Genomic DNA, 15,701 nt, shown 5'->3' on the forward strand with positions numbered 1-15,701 from the left:
GTTGCTTGCATTCTCCAACAGGAATTGATTATCCACATTACTGCTGTGTTTGGCTTCACTGTCTACTCTGCAATGTAACTGTACTTCTTTTAAAAGGCTATTGGTGAAAGTGACTCGGGCCTGGTAAAACAGCCAGCAGACCCTATCCATTTTAAGACTGCTACCAAAGCAGAACAGGAAGTAAAAACATTTAATAAAGTTCTAAAAGCTTAGTGCAGACTGTTCCTGTAGTTCATGAACATTGCTCAGGTTGAGGTTGAACAGATCCATACTCCAGGTTAATATACAGGGTTTTTTCCAGTTACAAGGCTATGCATTTAAACCAGCTTCCCTATATAGTACTCTGGTTTAAAATACCCCCAGCTTCCGTATACTCTAGTTTAATTCCCCCCACTTACCAAAAACACAAAACAATCAAAAAGACCATTTTTTCCCTTAAACACCCTTCCCCCAGCTTATCTGCCCTATTCAAGCAAACAACTGTTGAGCCGCTGAGTCTTTCATCACACAATGGGGCACTGTTGCAATAAAAGAAGTGTTGCTTTGAAGGAAAAAACATTCACTTACAAGGTAACTTAAACAAAAATTGTAAAGTGCATCCAGGCTATTAAAGAACTGCCCAACACACAGAAATTTCAAACTAAATCCAATATGATACATCTATCTATCTATCTTAAAAAAAAAAAAAAAGTTATCTTGAAAGCAAAGTCTAGGTTTCTTAAACAAGTTGAATAGAAGGGAATAGATAAAAGATGACACCTGTAGCTGCCACTTTGCAAGTATATGAAAGCACACAGAAACTATTATTATAGTGCACATTCAGCTGTGGGATCAATCAAGACAGGAATTTTAAGTAGCAATGCTTTTATATCAAGCAAGAGGGAGGAAAAGTCAGTATTATGGGGGGGGGGGAACTGCATTTTTTTTAAATGCAGTTTTAGAAGGCATGGCATCTCAAATGCATAATACTGGCTCATTGGAGCTATTGATGTGATAACATTATGTTCCTTTGCAGGGAGATAACTGTTCAAAATTAACCAAAACAAAATTAGAGCAAAGTTTGAAAAGCTTCAGCTACCCAGTGACAAGATGTCTAATTCTTCTAACTCAGGCGTAAGCAAATGTTTTTTGGCTGGAGTGCTGAAAAACACCACAATGCCTACCTTAGAAGATGCCAGAGTGCTGGCATGCCAGAAAAACAAAATGAGAGCAGGGGGTACATGGTAGGATGCCCTGCTTTTGCCCCTTGCCCCCTAGCCCAGGCTCTGGCTGTCAGCAGCTACCTGAGCTCTGGGTAGCTGCTGAAGCCTGGGCTGTTCCCAGCAGGGCTTGCAGTGTCCCAGCTGCCTGCTGGGAGCAGCCCAGGCTCCTGGTTGGCAGCAACTACCCAGAGCCAGGAAGCTGCAAACAGCTGTGCCAGGCTCCACAGTTCTGGCATCAGCTCCACATGTGTGCAGTTGCCACCATCATGGAGCTGATGCCAGATCTGTGGAGCCTGGCACAGCAGTTTGCAGCCTGCCTGCTGCTTGCTGCAGCTGCCTAGAGCCCAGACTGGCTACAAACATCTGCGCCAGGCTCCGGAGCCCAGTCACTAGCTCTGTGCCAGGAGCAGGAGAGAGACTAGGGTTGCACTGCCTTAGGTCCCTCCCCCACTGCCCGCTCCAACGTGCAGGTGCACGCGCCGGTACAGAGCTGATGCCGGGGCTCCAGAGCCCGGCACAGCTGTTTGGAGCCTCCTAGCTGCAGCCGGCCCCAGCTGTGGGTAGCCGATGCCAGCTGGGAGCCCAGGCTGCTCCCAGCAGGCAGATGGTATGCTGCAAGCCCTGCAGGGAGCAGCCCGGGCTCTGTTGCTGGCAGCAGCTACATAGAGCCAGGGCTGGCCGTGGTGCACCGAGCAAAATGGCTTTGCATGCCGGGGGTTACCAACCCCTTTTCTAACTCGAAACCAGTACAAATGATAGTCCCCCTCCTACTTCTAAAGCAGGACCTGTACACTTAACAGTCAGAAAAGTGACTGCTCCCACTTCCTTAATGTTTGAGGATGCACACCTTTTGGGCTTTCCCAGAAAGCATTTTTTTGTCTTTCAAAAAAAAGCAGCAAACTCGTCCTTTCGGCATTACCAGGCTCAAGTTAATGTATATGTGTACACATAATATATGGTTAAATTCTAAAGATAGATGGATGACCAAAGGCACTTTTTTCCAGTCAACACCATAGGTATGTGTTTTGGAAATCACCCACTTTTTTTCTTTAGATGCACAATGAAATAAGGCACTATTTTCTTGGGTATTGTTGCTAGCCTTGGCCATTTTCAAGAGGCCCAGGCTAAGCTGCAGAAGCAATGCTAAGCAGAGGGTCCAAAGCTTGTTTCCAAGTAACTGTAGTGTGAACCTTTACAGATGTGACAACTAACGTGGTTTAGCAAGTAGAAAGGAAACCATCAAACAATTAAACAAAGCACAAGGCCTGAAAGGAGATAATGAAAAGACCACACATTAAATAATCTATATGCACCTACTAATGCAACCAAATATATCAGATGTTATTTTGCTATACTAGATATATTTTTGTTAAAATGCTTATATAAATTTGTAAAAACAAGAACAGTCTTGTCAGAGAAGACCATAAAGTAAAGTAAAGAAAAAGGAACAGTAATCCACAGTGGGGAAGGAAAGGAGACAATATACCCTCCTTCCCAGGGATATAAATCCCAACTCACTGATAACCTTCCAAGTCCACAAAAGATCTGATTCAGTCCAGTTCCAAAAGTTTTAGTGAAACAAAGAAATGTAAATAAAACCAAAATCAGAGATCATTTATTAGAATATTAAAACTAGCCATCTATAAATATTAGGCATGAACTGGAGGGAAATTTGGAGAACTCAGAAAGTTCAAGAATACCTGCTGCCAATCTGCATGCTACACTCCTCCCACTTCTCAAGTCTCCCCAGCTGGTACAGGTGAGAATCTATGTTGTGCTGTTGCAGGTAGTCAGACATACTTTGGGATAAATGTTTGTTTTTGTTTTAAAGGTGCAAGCAAATAAAAGGTTGGACGACCTGTTTCTGAGACTTATCAGTAGCCTACCCACAATCCGGGTAACAATATACTGCTGGCCTTACAAAATGCAAATACACACCCCATCTTAGACGTAAAATGAGCTGTATACACTTACAAAATTTTTTTTAAAGATAAATTAGTCAAAACATTATTTTTACTGTAAAATAGTAACATTCTTTCTCTGTTCCCAAAGAGGTAGTTGAGAACAGCTAGTATATTTGTTTGAATTCTTTTGCTTTCCAGTGTTTCCACCACAAATAGTTAAGCTGTGGTTACATACTGAACTAGCCAGTATCTTCCTAAGTAAACTCATAATGCTACAAAAGCTTGACAATTCCACTTCTAGAAATGTCATCTTTTGTGCATCCTAGCATGGACTGGCTTTTGCTAATAAATCGCTCCCAATTTTAGAACAAGCTCATTCAGAAAATAAATCATTTTTGCAAAGATGGACTTTTGTCAACAAAAGCAGTTCTCTCTCAACCTTGAAATCCATTTGTATGACTTACTACAGAGACTATAGTTGGAACCATTTTTCAAGAAATGTTTTATTGAATGGATATAGGAATTACTCCCCGTGTTCTCTATAACATACTAGTTCTCTATAACATACTAGTTCTCTTTTTGGCACCAATTTTAGAAAGAAAATGTGAATTATTTCCTTTCCTTACCTTGCTACGATGGATTCTGTCGGCAAGACGCCTGGAATATAATGAGCCAAAGGGGAAATGAAGTGTCCATTAAGGATCTTACAGTCTGATTGCTCTTCAACCTATGGCAGAAGTGGAAATGAGATGTGCATTTAATCTACCTCATATGATGAAGGCTGAGCATTCATTAACCCATATACTGTATACTCCAACCCTAGATCCATGCCCTAGGCAGAAATACACACCCACACACCCCTTCTAATATTTTTTTAAATCATCACTTCAAGTACCATGTTATACAAGCATAAAAGAAAAAAAAATCTTATCATCATAAGCCACTTGCACTTGAGCACCCAGTTATTAAAACAAAAAAATCAGGTAATTTACAAAAAGCATTTGACTTAAGACACTAAGTTCTGCCTATCTGTTTTTCAGTTATTCAATAATGACATCTGTGTGCGTCTGCCCCCTAAAAAACCCTGTTTCTGATAGATAGGTAACTTCATGCTGAAAGAATAAGACAATAGCTATAAAGATGTCAAATCTCACCCTTAAGACTCAACTCTTTTGTGAGGTCTTTTAAAGCCTGCTGATGAGCAGGTATAACTGCTCAACTATTTATCCACTGTTTTCCCCATTCTTTCCTTTTTCCCTTTGATAATTCCCATATGGCAGTCATATCCCTCATTCTATCCATACCCTCAATTAAATATTTCTAGGGATACAGGCACATAAACAAGTCACCATGAAGTAAGGGAGAATGCGACCTTGCAGCCAGTGACTTACTCCACACTTACTTACCTCTGGCAAGTATAAAGGTAGGTTTTTTTTCCCCTTGGGAGGAAAAAGCCATCTTACACTTACCATACAATAAGAGCATGTACATGGACAATTACCACAGAGTGCTGCAAGCTCGCTTCCTAGCTTACGCTGCAGTAACTCATTTGGGGACTTGTACCTTTATTTACTGAACCAAACCAGTCACTATGTCTATTTTCTTGTATACCATTCCCTGCCAGTTTGATAGTAAAAGTCCCTGGGGCAGGAAATGTTTATGCCTATGTAACAGCGCTAGCAGTATCTTTTCCACCTCCAATCCAGGTTTGTTTGTTTTTTTAACTTACTTTCTTTGCATTTCTTTGGTCTTTTACACCAAAGAACTCAGTGCCTCACCTTAGTCAGGAGCAAATGCATCAGTAAAAGCAGTAAAGAGGAGCCTCTACTTATCCCTATCACATTACCTTCACAACTGTTACCTCATAGCTAAAATCATGACCTGAATTCTGATCTCAAGCTGACAGCACACTGTACCTTGCATTAGGACAACCCTGCCCAGCATAGCTTTCCATGAAATATATACATCTAAGATTCACTTAACAGAAAATGTAGCTTTTCAATAGAAAGAGCTTTCCAAAACCTAATTTCCTTTCACCCATATTATATCTAGTTTGTTTTAATTCCAAATGGATTTTTTTGCTTTTGAATACCTTGTCAGTAAACACTGGATAATCCCTTGAAACCAATTTCTGACATTTTTCCCTGTTTCCAATAATCTTTCTGAATTCAAATATTCTGTTAAAAAGAAAAAGAGAGACAGAGTCAGGCCTAATCACTGAATGTTATAACACCAGTAGATACACCTACGTCAGAATTGCTGTAAACTTCCTTACATGTTACGAGCTAAACTAAGATATAAAAGCATTAAATCTTTTAATCTGTTACCAATTTGTCATTTCTAGACTACCCAGACAGGCATGAACTAGATCTGTTTACTTTAATGAAAGGATTTATTTTAGAAAGACTGCTGAAATAGTCTTAATCTGAAGTTAGTTTTCATAACGAAAGACATGAAATCATGTTTAAAATGGTTAAACCTGTATGTGTACTTGAAACTGTCTGGGCATTCCAGGCTTGTACCTAGGACCCCAGCTCCAGGATCCATAGAACAACATCAGAAGTTCATTTTCCTTCAGAAAAATAAAAGATCACTTAGTTCTTATGGTTACAAAGAAACATAGGAACATGTTACATAAGTAACTGATGAGTACCTGAATCTTCAGAGAGTTCGTAATAATAGGGCTGAGAAAGACGATGTAACTTCTAATCGTAGCATAATATTTCTTTTTTAGTTATTTATAACGTTATACAATTTTGATCTGAATGATAGCAAAAAGTAAAAGACATATTATAATACAACCCATTTTGAACTCTTATTTCAGATGCATATAACTGGAAAACTCTGAAAAAAGGTTTCAGGTGTCTTGGCCTGATCCTACAATTAAGTGATTCAGAGGCAAGTTCCTCCAAACTTAAAATATCTCTGCGGCTTTTTCTCAAAATAGGAAGTTATTTCAATGTTATTGACTGTTTTTCAGTTTACTATTTAAAATTATTTTGAGCAGAAAAGACATCATTCTGTTTCAGTAAAAAAAACTGACTGCTTTACTAAGATGGTACAGTGTTCACATATCACATAGAAAATAAACTCTCCAATAAGGACTTTTTTCTTCATTCATGACCTTGACTTCCAGGATGATGATCTTTTCCACTGCATGCAAGCCCATCTCTGAAATTTTTCTCTATTCTATTTGCACCAGATACTGAAAGTGACTGACAAGGTTGAATAGAAGTTAAGTTAGCTGGTATTGTGCCAAAATTCTCAAAGAGTTATGCAATACAGCAAACCAACAATCAAAATGAGTATTAACCACATACTCGAGTTTCACTGTTAAGAAATACTCAGTAAGCTAAGAATGGGCATTTATAGCACTTGGGATAATTTAAGAACTACTAAACTGCCGTATAAGTTTTGTATATATTTTTTCAATTCAGAATGAAACAGCTAAAGTTGAGATCAAAAACTTTCAACCCCCCTTTAGACTACATACTGGCAAGACTGCCCATTACAAATCAATGTTAATGGCTATCCAATATAAAACACAAACTCTGTCGTTTACTCCAGTGGAATTTAATAAGGATTGACTCTAGCCCGTTATCTTTAATCTGTTAACAACTATCCACAGTATGAAGAAAGCTCAGTCTTAATATTCAAGGAGAATTAAGGCAAGTAACAAATCACCAGGAATGCCAAATTAAAAATAAATTTTAACCTCCTGATTTCCAGTGCTTTGTTTTCTCTGAATGTTGGTTCTGAGTTAGAAAATACAACCACACACTAAAAAAAAAAAAAAAAAAAAAAAAAAAAAAAAAAAATCCTTCATTTTGGAACTTAACATACCATATTTTCATGTATTTAACACGCCTTGTTTTTGAAAGGCATTATGAAGATTCCCTCCCCCACCATAGTTATGGCTGCAGGGACAGAGCCTAATCTCAAACTCATCCTCCCTTTCCTACTTAACTGAAACTGCAGCCATTACTGAAGATTGGCCTCCCTGTGTGAACTTATGCTCTTGAAAAGAGCTAGAGCCATGAAATCCAGCAGGAGACCATAAGCCCTACCAGAAAGCAAAACTGCCCTAAAAGATTAGCTTCATTAGTGGAATAACTGTTAAGAAGGAGAGATGATTGTAAAGTGTGAAGCTGGGACAATGACCCCCTCAGCTACCTGTATAGTAATATCAAAACTGATGCATGGAGAAGCACCCTGCTTTAATTCCTACTCCAATCTCCCCAATTACCCCTGCTTAACACACACCACCTAATTTGAGTGGAAATGTGAGTGCTGTATGAGAGAAAATACAAAAACTCTTTAAATACCTTATACTATTAATGCCAGAATTAATAGTATGAGTAGTTGCAACAGATTAGGAAACTATTTTGCTAGGCACCACATAAAAGAGAAGACAAAGCATCTCAACAAGCTTACAACTAAAATAGTAGAGCTAGTCAAAAAATCTTCTTCAATCACCCAAACCTTCTGCACAAATGTGACTGATATACATTTTAAATGGGGCTGGTAAGATCAAAATATAGTCTATTCAGAAAAGTATTTGATATTACCAGTGCAGAAACTATATTAAGAGACTGCAATCAAGATGTTTTAGAACAAGGTGCTTTAAAAATACATTTTGAAACAAATCTTTTCAACAACACGAAAAATTCCTGCAAAACAAATGCACTTCTTTCAGAAAGGAAAACCAAAACTAACTGTATATACCCATCTACCCACAAAAAGCAGCAACATTATCCAATTCCCATTTTGAAGTAGAACAACTGGTAAGCTTACTTATAAAGCTCTCCTGGGAAGTCTCAGATAAAAATTTACATCCCACCAACCTTCGCTGCAGGCAAAAACTTCAAGGTTAAAAAAAAAAAAGGTGATATATACCAAGTTGTTTGCAGTGCAAAATTATATACAAAATTAAATTACTTCAAAAGCTCTCAAGTTTTAAACTGTTTTCTTAATGTTAACAAGCTTGTACACATTCAATTGCTTATTATTTAAAAACTTTAAAACCAAGTGTTTCACTTCAAATTACTACCCTTTTAAGAGAAGGTTTTAAAGTAAATCAATTCAGATATTTAATGTCAAAAAAATATTTCCATACACACAGTTTTAAAGAACTTTAAAACCCCACAAAGCAAGAGCTCTTTCCAAAGAAAGATTGCTCTCTCTCTCTCTAACTTATTAAAAACAATGTATTTGTAAAAAAACATAATCACTTTTTTTAAAAAGTCAATGTCACTTACCAAGTGGAGAAACAAGATACACATCTAGCCTAAATTATCCATTTCAAAGTTTATATGGGAAAACTAACTTATTTTTGAGAGAGAAAAAGAAAAAAGAAAAGTTGTAATTAAGTTTTACAGACATCACCCTTGGATAGTACAGAACTTTTTAAAAGTTATCTTGCACTAGTATGTGGAAGTTACCATTAACTGGACTCTTCCTTTATAAAGAATGCATTGTTTAATTATTTCATATAGACTTTCCTTAACACAAAATAAATTTTAATTGGTAAATGCACTTTAAATCAATACAAATATTAAGTTTCTGATGTCTAATGACTCCAGTGGTGTGTTATGCATTACTGGAAACCTAAAAACTAAAATGTTGCATCTGTCTAATAGTTAAACATACGTTAATATCTGTGAAATACAATTAAACAACATTGTTAAAAAGGAACACAGAATATTTCATAACAAAAAAATAGTCACCTTTTCAGGTCCTCTGGCTTTCCCCATCCTTGGATGAAAAGTTTTGTGAGGAGAAGGCGTCTATATAAAACATCTAGTTTACTCAAACCCATTAGCAGCGAACTGACATCTAGAAGAAGGAAAAAAAAAAGTATGAGCAAAGCAGTACTAGGGTTTCTTTGCAGATTTCAAGCTAAAGTATACTAGCCTTCACCTCTGAAATCCTGGCTTGAACCTAACAGCGCAGTCATAATAAACATTAAACTGATTTTGACAAGATGGTTAATCATGATCTCTAGGATAGAGATAAATCCATTTAATATACATTTTGGCCTTTACTTTATGTAAAGCTCCATGCCAGTTTCTAGCAAGCTAGCATTTGGAATCTTCTGGTATAACTACAAACTAGAAAATAATAGATATGCTGCAATTTAGCGGTGCACTGATAAAGATTTTCTTTGCTGATACCAACAACCAATTATTAACGAGGTATACTGCCCAATACCAATCCAATAACCAATACTGACAGTGGGTTGAGTCACAGTGCAGGTGGAGTCATACTTGGCTTCGCCCACCCCTCCCTGCCCTAGTCATGTCTGTGGCATTCGGCACCTTTTACATTACCTGCCCTGGCCCCATCCTGCAGTCCACACCACACCAGCACCCAGGACACTGCAACAGCTGCTCCGCTCCAGACCAGCTTGGCTCACCAGTGAGGGGATGGAGGTGTATCCAGGGTCATCCCAGCTTGTGGGAGGGAACCCAGGTGTCCGGGGCCCCGGCCAGAAGGCATAATTATCAGAAAAGGTTTCCGGCTACAACAGCCCAAAAAAAGCTGACAGCCAATAATGTAAATTTCCCTTTTACCAGTGCCGGTCCCTTCCAGCCCAAATGTCTATGAAATCCAACAGGCGACTGATATATCAGTATACCTCTACTGCAATTCACTTATACCCATATTTAATTTTATGAATTTGAGTAGCCCTAATGGTTTTATAGGGTCTAAGGAATCAGTGAATATCTCAATGTCCAGCTGGGCGCAGGTATTAAGTGGGGTTCCCCAGAACATCTGTCCTGCATCTGGTATGGTTTAATATCTTCATTAATGATCTGGATGATGAGACTGAGTACACACTTAGCAAATCTGTGGACAGCACCAAGTTGGGTAGAGTAGCAAATACTTTGAATAGTAGGGTTAGGATCCAGAATGACCTGAATGGATGAAAGAAATGGTCTCTAAATCAGTCAGATGAGATTCAACAAGGACAAATGCAAACTCTTGCACTCGGGATGGAATATTTGCATAGTTTTCTGAGACTACCACCACTTATTTTTTCCTTCTCCACAGATCAAGAGTTTTAAGTCCAACAGGCCCAGCAAAACAGAGTCCCACTGAAAGAAAGTTAAGCTTAAAGAACTAGTATGAACCTTAAAGCAGGATTGTATTTTGAACACCTGTACAATCTTTCAGCTTTTGTAATGCTGCCATTGTAAAGAACTATTGTGCTGGTATAAATTAAACTTGTTCCTAATGATAATAAAAATCTTATCTGTTATTACTACCATTACACTGGCACTTGTGTTGGCACAGTTACATTACTTTGGGTTGTAACTTTTTTCATGCTCTTAAACTATACAAGTTTTGCCTGCATATCTATAGAACAGGACTTGATTAAAAAACCTGTGCAAGTTGGAAGACAGAAAAAACGTTTATAAATTTTAAACCGTTAGGGAAATAGCCAATTTAAAAAGTTATTTTTCCATAACGAATTAAAAAATTGAAGTCACTGATGGTGCGACAGTTTATTCTACAATTTATTTTTACCAGTATTTTAGAACCTAACCCTCTCTACCACTCTGTGCTGTCCTTTAATTTCTGATTCTCTCTCACACTCTAGAGCAATGTTTCCCACACTTCTAAAAACAAAGCTCTCTCTATAGAAAACCATGTCATCCAAATGTTTTATAGCATGATCTTCCTTTGAGCAGATGGGGATGCTTTCCCAAAATAGTTTAATTACCAGAGAGTTTGCCAAAAATCCTGGTTATACAGTTTAACTTACTGAAATGAATAGGGAGCCACTTCTATGCTCTTGATAGTCGAAACAAGAAGTTAGGTCTGGCACACGTCTCTCTCACAAAGGAAAACAGATTCTTCCAACAGAAGTTCTGGGCTTTTTCCTATCCAGAAGAACACAAAAACACAATTAATTATAGGACAAGTTTATAAAACTATGCTATAACATGAAACGGGTATCAATGTAAGCAGGGTAAATAAAGGTAACTTCATCTCTCCTACTTAACACTGCCAAATCTGTACCTACCGCATTATCTATTTACAACCTCTGTTTACCTGGTTGTAGTCCAGAGGTGGGCAAAATACAGCCTGTGGCAGGCCCCTTGGGCACTATCTGGCCCATGGCACATTCTGCCACACTCTGGGCACACAGTGAGGCTGGGACAGCTCTGCAGCTGGCCTGCCTTTCTAGGCAACCCAGGTGGTGGCAGCTCCTTCCAGCTGCTCCCAGCCCCACGGTACTGGCAGGGGCTCAGTTGTACAGCCCTAACCCTGGCCCAGCCCACTCCTGGTCCAGACTGCCTGGCAAAGCAGACCAGCCAGAACCTGTGTGCACAATCCCAACTTGGCACACTCCACACCTGCTCCAGAATCCCTCCATCATGCTGACCAGTGACAGCAGCCAGGCAAAAACTACTGCTCAGTACAGGGGGAAAAGCGCCCCCACTCCCCCTTCACTGCTGCCAGGTCCTTCTTGCTGCAGCATGCCAGAGCCTGTCCACAGGGTGCCCTGCCACTGCTGCCCCACTGTGGTGATGGCAGCGGAGAGGAGTGGCAGGGCAGCCTGGGCATGGGCTCTGGGCAGCTGCAGCAAGAAGGACCTGGCAGTGGTGGGGGTGAGCAAGGAAGCACTTTAGCCCAGGCCCAGCAGCAGCAGCAGCTTCTTACTTGCTGCTGCTGCTCAGCATGGCCAGACAGTCCAGAGCAGGCGCAGGGCAGGCCAGATTGGGGCTGTGCACACAGATTTCATTTGGTTCAGAGCTGGTCTGCTCCACCAGGCCAAGTCCAGAGCAGGTATGGGGCAGGCCAGGGTTGGGGCTATGTGTGCAGGTCCCTGCCAGTACCATGGGGCTGAGGTCACTGGCGATGGCAACCAGAAGGGGCCACTGCCACTGTCTGGGCTGCCTAAGAAGTTGGGGCAGGCCAGAATCAGAGCTGTGCACTGTTGATGGTGGTACGTAGGCTCCAGGCTGTTGCAGGGGGAAGGAGGCACTGAGCTGAGTGGCAGCTCCCCAAAACTGTCTATGCGGCCTGTGAACCCAAATAATTGCCTGCCCCATTGTAGTCCCTTTATTTACCTGGTCTTTACTGAAGTACAGCTAACTCAACTTCCCCATCCAGACTCTAGCTGCAAGCTCTTTTAAACACAAAAAAATGCTTATGAGTGCATTTCAATTAATATTACGATATATTGCATTGTTACTATGTTGTGATCCAAGGACTGAAAATATAAATATTAAATTAAGAATCAAGGCACAGAAACCTAAAATACTTAATGCTCTTGCTGTAATCAGAATCCTGAAACTGAAAAAAAAAACCCACCATGTGCATAACAAACACATACTTATGCCAGAGAACCAGCATCAAATTTAAAAAGTCCCACCATAAAACTGAAGGAGCAAAAATAATTTAAACAATTGGGAAGACAAAACTCAAAGTTCTGCTCTCCAGTTTTAAGAAGCATTAGCTCCTACAATCTGAAGTAGCAAACGTTAAAATTATTGTGTTTGGATCAGAATCCTGCTTGGTTAACTCACCCAAATGTCTTGCACCTCATACCTTTTTTTTTTTTTTCTTTTTTAACTGTCACCTCAAAGACCTTTCAAAACAGATTATTTTATAAGATCAAAATCTATCCATTTTATTTCAGGTATTGCAGAAGCCAGTGCAAGGTGTACATGGAGGGCCATCAGAACAACACACAGTTAAGATTAATAATTTTTCATTACACCTGGGCTAAGACCCTACTTTAGTTCACCAACACAAATGTATTCAGAATCCAGGAAATAGTCTCTTTATCCAAAGAAAGAAGAGATACCAACAGATTTGCTACAAGTGAAGAGAAAAAGCTTCACACCATAAATGACAAGATATCACTCTTTCTATGACTGGAATGTGAGGCAACATGGATATCCAGCAAGTTGCACAAATACATTTTCATAAAAGAAACATCGCTGGTAAATTAGATGTCACCAGTAGAGGCTCATCTTTTAATTTAGCTACAGTGAATCAGTAGAAGAACTGTTCTGAACCCATCTGACTGTGATAACACACATTAGAAGAAGAGTAAAAAAGGCAGTAGGTCCATGTTACTTTTATTAGTTCATAGTGTTTGGGGCATTAGTCATGAACTAGAAACCTACCCTGCACAGCACTGTACAAACACAGATTAAAGTGACAGCCTCTGCCAAAACAGCTTACACAAGAAACAAAATGCATGGATTCAGACAGCCAGGGGAGTGGATAAGCAGTGAATAAATATTGGCCAATATAAAGGGCAGTAGCCTTGAACATGAGCTACTTCACCACTGTTAAGGTTTCTGTACCTATTGCAATGAAGGTTTCCCTTGCTTTATGCTGTACATGAGTTCTTGGAAAACGGCACATAAATCAAACCCGCATAAAGGGAACCCATTTTACAATGTAACTATGTAGGGATGCATTACAAGAATGACTGTACTGACCCCCAGGCCCATTTCTACCACTTTTACAAGACAATTTTGGTACTCGCTAACTACAGACAGTACACACAAGCACGGGGCACTGTCATAATGGGGATGGCAACTACAGAAATGCATGTCACAGACAACGAGTGAGGAGCACAAATCCACACAGGAGACTATTTTGGTGTCTGTCACTCCCATAATGCACCACACAAAGCAGCTGACTGTGGGCTTCCACCACATCAGTTGAATAAGACTGGATGTACCTCGCATATAACAAATTTTTGGTATTAAAAGGGTCATCTCATAAGAGCAAATTTGCACATACACAACTCACATAAAATCGAGGGAAACCTGTAAAGAAGATTCTTAATGAACGATGGAAAAGATAAGTTTTGCGGCGTTGAGGGGGCGTTTCATTCAATTATATGGGCCAGAGTGAGAGAAAGCAACGTACTGAAAAGTATAACAAGTAGCAGATGAAGGTTGACACACCAAAACAAATCTTCTGGACAACTGGAGCATGTTTAAATACAAATTAAGAATATAACTCTCTCAGTGCCCATTAACTATTTGAAGTCAAAAGGTGGACAGTAGGAATACAAGATCCCTCACTGGAAAAGTTCAAGAAAGAAGAGAGCAACAGGAATGATTCGGTCTGGAAAATATGACCTATACAGCAAGACACTGAAAAGATAAATAGGTCTTAAATAAGGATAGGTTACAATTTGATCATAAATACAAAAGTAAGGAAGACATTGCTGATACTAAAAAAGCTCATTCATTTAGCACAAAAGGACATAATGAAACCAACAGATGGAAGCTGAAACTAGCTACATGTCTGCTGAAAATAAAATACAAGTTTTGAAGAGCAAAAGTAGCTGGACATCTGTGCAACTTGCTTCAAGTTGTAGCAGATTCTCTGTTACTAGCAGTCTAGTACTTTAGATAAAGATATACTACACAAACTGAACTTTGGGTTTGATGCAGAAATTACTAGGTGAGATTCTCTGACCTGCATGATGAACATTAAGTCTGACCTCCTGTATGATGGTCCCTTTAGGTTTTAAAACCCATAAGCTTACTCTAAGATGTAAAGAAAAACTTCCAGTTTAAAGAGGAAAGGAGAAGTGACCAAAGAAGAACAACTAATTGACAAAAACCTGCATCAAAAGCAATGTTTAGAGTAGAAGAACATTTTCAAAGGGGGAGGAGGGGTAACTTTTTTGGCAGATGTGCCACAAATTAGCCCAGCATCCTCCCCAAGTACCACTCCAATCCCTTCCCCCCTCCCTATACCTGATCTAATACTCTATTTTCTGCTCCCTGCCAAAGCTGCAGCTCTTCTCTGCCTTTGCTCCCTGCCTAATTTGATGCTCTGCTTTCTGTCCTTGACCTATCTGCCACTGCAGTACCCATCCTTTCCTTAGTCTGCCATGCCGCAGATTGGCTACCCCGCTTTAAAATATTTCTCATGCATTTTAAAGTGACTGAAGTTTCCTAATACTTAAAAATGTAATTCAGTCAAATGTTTTGAACAGAGCTGGTGAAGGAGAAGCCTATGCTCACAAAGGACACTACTACAAAACACTATGGGGATGTAAAAATTACAGCTTTAATAATATTCTAGTCATAGGACATGTCCAGAAGAGCACACACGCCTCTTGCCCTGTCTCAAACCCCTTTGACAAAAAAAACAAGTGATTCAGGGGTCTAAAAAAAAAAGGAGTTTAAAAAAGCAGGGCAGGGCACAGTCCCAGACTCTGCTGAGGCAACACAGACTGGGTCCTCCACAGAAACAGGCTCTGGCTGCCCAATCCCCGTTTCCCCCCCACCCACCTGCCCCCCAAGCCCCCCCCCAAACCCAGCTCAGCCCCCCCAGCAGCCCTCAATCCCTGCCCCCTTACCCCAGCATCCCCACAGAAAAAACAAACAAACAAAAAAAACCCAGCACTTACCAGCAGTCCAGCTGCCATCAGGGTCACTGGGGCCCCACCTGCACAGCACTAGGCACATGGACAGCCCCAGCAGCTCCAGCCTGGGCCCTCCTACTCCCCACTGCCCAGGGGCAGGGCTCTGTCAGGAGGCCCCACAGCCTCTGCTACTAAGATAAGTAGAGAATTTTTTTTCTCTCTTTTTTTGTTTTGTTT

The 15,701-nt window shown here is 40.0% G+C and overlaps 1 protein-coding gene across 5 annotated transcripts in view; it reads right to left on the reverse strand.

The window, feature by feature from the left end:
- The window catches only part of ABHD18 (abhydrolase domain containing 18), a 48,142-nt gene that overhangs the window by 26,754 nt on the left and 5,687 nt on the right, over positions 1-15,701 (reverse strand). For 3 of the 5 annotated variants that reach the window (XM_090036564.1, XM_090036565.1, XM_090036567.1), the window contains exons 2-5: positions 10,875-10,992; positions 8,833-8,941; positions 5,199-5,283; positions 3,733-3,833 (exon numbers count right to left, since the gene is read on the reverse strand). In XM_090036564.1, coding sequence (XP_089892690.1) covers positions 3,733-3,833; positions 5,199-5,283; positions 8,833-8,924 — 278 coding nt within the window. In that variant the 5' untranslated portion in view covers positions 8,925-8,941; positions 10,875-10,992. Of the gene's footprint in view, positions 1-3,732; positions 3,834-5,198; positions 5,284-5,585; positions 5,679-8,832; positions 8,942-10,874; positions 10,993-15,701 lie in introns of those variants that run through there. The other 2 variants (XM_090036566.1, XM_090036568.1) reach the window with 2 other exon arrangements.

This window comes from Crocodylus siamensis, chromosome 2 (genome assembly GCF_052110815.1).
Source record: "Crocodylus siamensis isolate JL-2025a chromosome 2, ASM5211081v1, whole genome shotgun sequence".
In the NCBI taxonomy this organism is placed as follows: domain Eukaryota; kingdom Metazoa; phylum Chordata; order Crocodylia; family Crocodylidae; genus Crocodylus; species Crocodylus siamensis.